This window comes from Acartia tonsa, chromosome 15 (genome assembly GCF_053477335.1).
Source record: "Acartia tonsa isolate MP-2025a chromosome 15, ASM5347733v1, whole genome shotgun sequence".
Lineage (NCBI taxonomy): Eukaryota > Metazoa > Arthropoda > Copepoda > Calanoida > Acartiidae > Acartia > Acartia tonsa.
The window spans coordinates 12,821,116-12,827,115 of NC_137274.1; the positions used below are offsets into that span (position 1 = coordinate 12,821,116).

General features: G+C 33.8%; 2 protein-coding genes across 15 annotated transcripts in view; one reads left to right on the top strand and one right to left on the bottom strand.

Annotated features, from left to right (window-relative positions):
* LOC145306864 (uncharacterized) overlaps window positions 1–6,000 on the bottom strand; it is a 282,216-nt gene that overhangs the window by 250,380 nt on the left and 25,836 nt on the right. The gene's annotated exons all lie outside the window — the stretch shown is intronic.
* LOC145306912 (uncharacterized) overlaps window positions 1–6,000 on the top strand; it is a 68,430-nt gene that overhangs the window by 44,449 nt on the left and 17,981 nt on the right. The window contains exons 23-28 of the mRNA XM_080149252.1: window positions 90–155; window positions 802–891; window positions 2,415–2,493; window positions 3,053–3,090; window positions 4,945–5,004; window positions 5,720–5,789. Coding sequence (XP_080005378.1) covers window positions 90–155; window positions 802–891; window positions 2,415–2,493; window positions 3,053–3,090; window positions 4,945–5,004; window positions 5,720–5,789 — 403 coding nt within the window. The remainder of the gene's footprint in view (window positions 1–89; window positions 156–801; window positions 892–2,414; window positions 2,494–3,052; window positions 3,091–4,944; window positions 5,005–5,719; window positions 5,790–6,000) is intronic.

Consider the following 6,000-nt stretch of genomic DNA (forward strand, 5'->3'; position numbering starts at 1 on the left):
GTACATATTCCCATCAACGATTTCCTGTTATTCGCTACTTATGGATGTTGTCATCCTTGTTATATTTTAAATTTAAGGATAAATATATTAGAAGAATTTTACACTGGAGAAAGTGATGAGGAATTTGTTTCAATTCACTCCAGCGACTCTTCCAGGTATTGTAACTATTACAGAGTGATACAGAGAGAGAAAGGGGACAATGGGCTGTTTATTACACTAGTCCCCAAAGTTTTACAATAATGTTTTCTTATTGGTTGGCTCAACAACTTTAGGGGCTTTTAATGAATTTTGATTGGTTTTCTTTTAAAGCTAAATGTTCAAACGTTTCAACCACTATATGTATATCAAATTATTGGCCATCGTCTTACCAATCTGATTAAGATTGGTAGTGGACTGTAAATTATAATGGTACCCAAAATCTATAAAACCATTCTTTAATTATTATGTAGAAAAAGTTCAGGGTCCTTTATTAAATTTAGATTGGCTATCAAAAACAAGTATCATACATTTTTTAAAATAGTGGCTTTCACAAGAAAATCTAACTGAAATCTTGTTCTCATATTCATTCGAAACGATTAATATCCGGTGAATTAGAACCGATTGTCATCCATACGAAAAAAGTTATGTCTAGTATCGTATTGTATCCAGTTTCTACGGATATAAAAATATACAATCATAAGATTAAAACCAGTTTTTTTAGCCCATGCATTTATCATCGGGGCTAAGAAAAACTGGTTTTAATCTTGTAGTTATACATTTTTTGCTGTTTATAATACGATGCGAGAATTAACTATTTTTAAGGATCTCCTGGACTTGTGACTACTGCACATATGTGAACAACCCTGGTACCAAGGTCTGTGCTATGTGCTCTAAAACAAGTAAAGTACCCAGGTAATAGATTATTAACAACCCTGGTACCAAGGTCTGTGCTATGTGCTCAAAAACAAGTAAAATACCCAGGTAATAGATTATTAACAACCCTGGTACCAAGGTCTGTGCTATGTGCTCTAAAACAAGTAAAGTACCCAGGTAATAGATTATTAACAACCCTGGTACAAAGGTCTGTGCTATGTGCTCAAAAACAAGTTAAGTACCCAGGTAATAGATTATTAACAACCCTGGTACCAAAGTATGTGCTATGTGCTCTAAAACTAGTAAAACACCCAGGTAATAGATTATTAACAACCCTGGTACCAAGGTCTGTGCTATGTGCTCTAAAACAAGTAAAGTGCCCAGGTAATAGATTATTAACAACCCTGGTACCAAGGACTGTGCTATGTACTCAAAAAAAATTAAAATACCCAGGTAATAGATTATTAACAACCCTGGTACCAAGATCTGTGCTATGTGCTCTAAAACAAGTAAAGTGCCCAGGTAAGAAAATTGGGGTAAGTCCCTTTCGTGGCAACGCTCCTTAAGGGGCGATTCTTTATATTTTTCACAGTAGCTTTTCTCATATTTCTAACTCCTGCAGGGGGCTCTAAACGGGCTGGGACAACTGCCTAACCCTGCGGGGCAATCACCTGACCCAAAACGACCTAACCTAAAATAACCTATTAAAAGCCATTTTAAAAATACGACGAATCGCCCCTTAAGGTGCGTTGCCACGAAAGTCTCTATTTCCCTAGGAAAATGGGGATGTATATCACTTCTTTTGGACTATTTATTCTATTGATGTCATTGTAGAGGGAAAGAGAAAGTAAGGGGGAAAGGAACCTCCTTGAAAAGAATAGACGTTAATAGAAAATGTAAGGCAAAAAAAACAGTTACATCTATCCCCATTTTGCTAGGGCACTAAACACAGCTACCTGTTTGTAATAAAGGAAGCCTGCAAGAAATACACTACTTTCACTGCTAAGAGACTGCCACAATAAGATCCATAAAGGACCAGCTTCAACAACAAAAAATGTATTGGCCTTTGAAATATTCATAATTTCATATTTAAAATTTTCTTAAAAATAATTAACTTTATCTTCTGTGACTAAACAAAAAATATGTAATATTTTACCTAACCAAATAAAAAACTCTATCGAATTGACAAGAAAAATTTTTAATTTTTTTCTGTCATAAATAAATTGTTAATAAAAACAAATATGTTAGGTTACTGGCATTTCAATACGATAATGCATCTTTAAACATGATTTTTTACACTGGTATTCATACATTTTGCTTAAAATTCAACAAAATCATGAATTATTTTCAAAATATATAAGAATATGGGAAAGAGTTTCCAAATTATTTTGATTGGTTGGATAATTACGTTAAGTGTTCAAAACTTTCAACTACTACTTTTAATCTTCAAAGAGGATAATTTTGTGTATCAGCATTTGGAATGTACATAAATTTATCGGCCATTGTCTTATCCTTTTAGATCCCTGCGATTGATGACAATTCTCAATTAATTGTATTTACAGTGACAGCCTCAAGAGAGATAAATATGGGAAAAAGAAAAAGAAGTTTGTAAGTTCTGACTCCGACAGCGAGAAAAGAAAGGTAAGGGGATTTATTGCGATAGGCGTTTTTTGAGATAGACATTTTGTTTTCGATAGGCATTTTTTGTTTGAGAAAGGCGTTTTTTAAGATAGTTGATTTTTAGATAGGCGTTTTTGATGTATACATTTTTGAGAAAAGATTTTTGGTCGGTTAGGCGTTTTCTGAAATAGGCGTTTTTTGAGATAAGCATTTTTTGAAATAGAATTTTGGGTTTAAGATATTTTTGTTTGTGGTAGGGATTTTTTTGAGAAATTTCTTTTCTGAGATGGGTGTTTTTTGAGATAGGCGTTTTTGAGGAAAGCTTTTTTGGTTTGGTTTGGCGTTTTCTAAGAAAAGCATTTTTAGAGATGGATGTCTTTATGATAGGATTTTATGTTTAAGAGTTTTTTTTGAGATTGACATTTTTGGTTTTAGGCTTTTTTGTTTGAGATAAACTTTTTGAGAGGAATGAAAACTACGATCTAATTTATTCATTTGAGAGTTGGTTTTTATAAAACGCTTTGGGGAAAAAATCTTCGAATTTAAAAAAGAAAATCCACTAATTTTTATAATTTTTCAGGGTCGCCACAGAAAATATATTGATTCAGACTCAGACAGGCATAAAAAAAAAACTATTGAAAAAGTCAAGGCTCGGTAGCTGCGACGCTCGTCTGTCGCCTGTAAGCCACATATGACAACATTCATAAAAGCGAAGCTCTGAAACGATCGGACAGACGAACATTAACTCTTGTAGAGTGTCAGAACTGAATATACAAAATATAAATATACAAGATTTGTACCTTGTTGTAATAGGAATCATGAATCAAAAATGTTTTGTTAAAAAGTTTAAAAAAACAAACAACATGTTTAAAGTGGACGTACGGACATTCTGGTAACGATTATCGTACCTCATTACTACAGGATTAATCGTTTGAAATCGTTAGACATGTTAGTACAATTCTAATATGCCTAAATTAACGAAAAAAGCTAACCATTACGGACGTAAGGACGGATCGACCCTAATTATAGAAACGCCTCGCTGGAAGTTTAAACCTGACCTAAATAAGGCAATTAAAAAAAAACAAGGATAACAACATCCATAAAAGCGAAGCTCTGAAATGAAAGGACAACGAATATTAACACTTGTAGATTGTCAGAACTGAATATTGTAAGTAAATTTGCAAAACTGCATAAATAGATGATACTGTTTAAGGACATACTTACATTTTTTGGACTTGTTTATAGAGATGCTTCGCTTATAACATTGTACCTTGTTGTATTAGGAATCAGTTTTCAAAAAATCAGAAGAATCGGATAATTCTAACATACAAAAATTTGTTGTCAAAAATATTAAAAATCGACTTGTTTAAAATGGACTTACGGACATTCTGGTATTGATTATAGAGTTGCTACGCTTTCTAAATTGTACCTAACTACTACAGTAATCATCATATTTGAAATCGATAGGACAAATCTAAATTAATGAAAATAGCTAACTGTGACGGACGGACGGACGTACGGACGAACCGACCCTTATTATAGAAAAGCTTCGCTTTTAAAAACATCCAGAAGGGTTTTGATTTGAGGCTTAGTCGCGGATGACGCGCACGACATTGGTATAAATCCTTATACTAAAGTAACAGGATGTTTGTCTGTGTATCTGTGTGTCTGAACAGAAGGATCTCGCTAACCGCTGAACCGATCGGTTTCTTCTTAACAGGGTAGATTCTCATAGGTCCCGGGAAGGTTTTTAACTATTTTGGGGGAGGGTACCACCACCCTCTCAAGAGAAATCACAATTTTTTTTACGTTCTCGATTTTAGAAAGGGAGTTCAACGCAAACATAAACGTCAAACGCAACATAGACATATTTTAGATATAAAAAAAAACATTTAAAGTGCCACTAGAGGCCTCTAGGGGCGTAGCCGCTAGTGATAAATAAAGAGGTCGGCAAACTATAGACGTTAAATTTCAGTCATCTTTTTGCTAGTAAAATTAAAAATGGGGGATCTTATGCGATTTACAAGATTAACCTAAAAAAATAAATTTAACTAGAGGCCTCTATAGAGACCCGATGGAAATAGAAAACTAAGTGATTTAAATCAAAATTTATTGGTTACTTCCAAACTAGCAATGTCAGAAATTTTCAATCAATAATTTAATTTAGAAGGGGTAATCATTATATGGGATGTAAATCAAATTAGCCAATGAGAGGCCAGTATACACTGTAATTGACCAATGGTAAAATTTATAGTGGTATCTCATTGGCTTATTTGTTTTACGTCACAATCAGAGTCAGACACTTTTACTAGGTTCTTATAAACCCTTCCATGACCTATGAGAAGCTATACTGCACTGTAATAGTTCAACTGTTAGCGGGATCCTTCGGTACACACAGACACACATCCTGTTACTTATATATAAGGATTTTGTTATGAATTGATGTTTAGTTTTTTTATGATCAATTAACAGAGAAAAAGATAAGCGAAGGAGACGAAAAGAGAAAGAAAAAAAGAAGAAAATTTTGGATAGGTAATTTTTAAAAACTGTAATGATTTAAAACATTTTGTGTTTTTGTAAAATCCCTCAAAAAACGTGTCCTAACTTTTGTGATTTAGTAAGTAGTAGATGTAAAATGATCCATAGAATTTAGATAGGCAGTCGTTTTTTTGTAGACCTCTTAGTTTTGAAGTAAATTAGGCTTTTAAAAAAATTAAGCTGGTTTTAATTTGACTTTTTAAATACTGTTGAGTAATTATTGAAAAAAATTGAAAATTGATATAAGAACCGGTTCTTATTCATACGAAAAAAACTATGTATAGCATCGTATTATATCCAGTTTTCTACGAATATAAAAATGTACAATCATAAGATTAAAACCAGTTTTTTTTAGCCCGATCTTTCGGCATTTCAGGGCAAAAAACTAGTTTTAATCTTGTAATTGTACATTTTATATCCGTGGAAGGCTGTTTATAATACGATGCGAGAAATAAATTAGGGTTGGGCCGGATACCGGATATCCGGCTGATTTTCCGGCCGGATATCTGGCCAACGTTTGATATCCGGCAATTTACCGGATATCTGGCCGGATAACCGGATATCCGGCGTCAAAAATCCCCCGGATATCATGTAACCGGATAGTTTTAATATTCGGTATCCGGCCGGATATAGAAAATGACCAGATATCCGGCCGGATAACCGTCCAGACCGGATATCCGGCCCAACCTTAAAATAAAACTTATTTTAGTGACAGCCAGGATAGTTATATAGAAGATGCTGTCAATACCTACTATGCTATCAGAGTTAATAAACACAAGGTAGGCACATTTCCAGCCATGGGACAATGTCTTGGACATTGGGGACAAGAACATATGCAACTTTTATTATTTTGGCTAATTTTCAAGACTTCAGGGACTAGCGCAAAGAATGCCGCAAAAACAATTATTCCCAAAGCAGACAACTCTTACTTAACTAGCCAATACATATATTTATCAGGGATCTTAAGGGATAAGACAATGATTATGATAA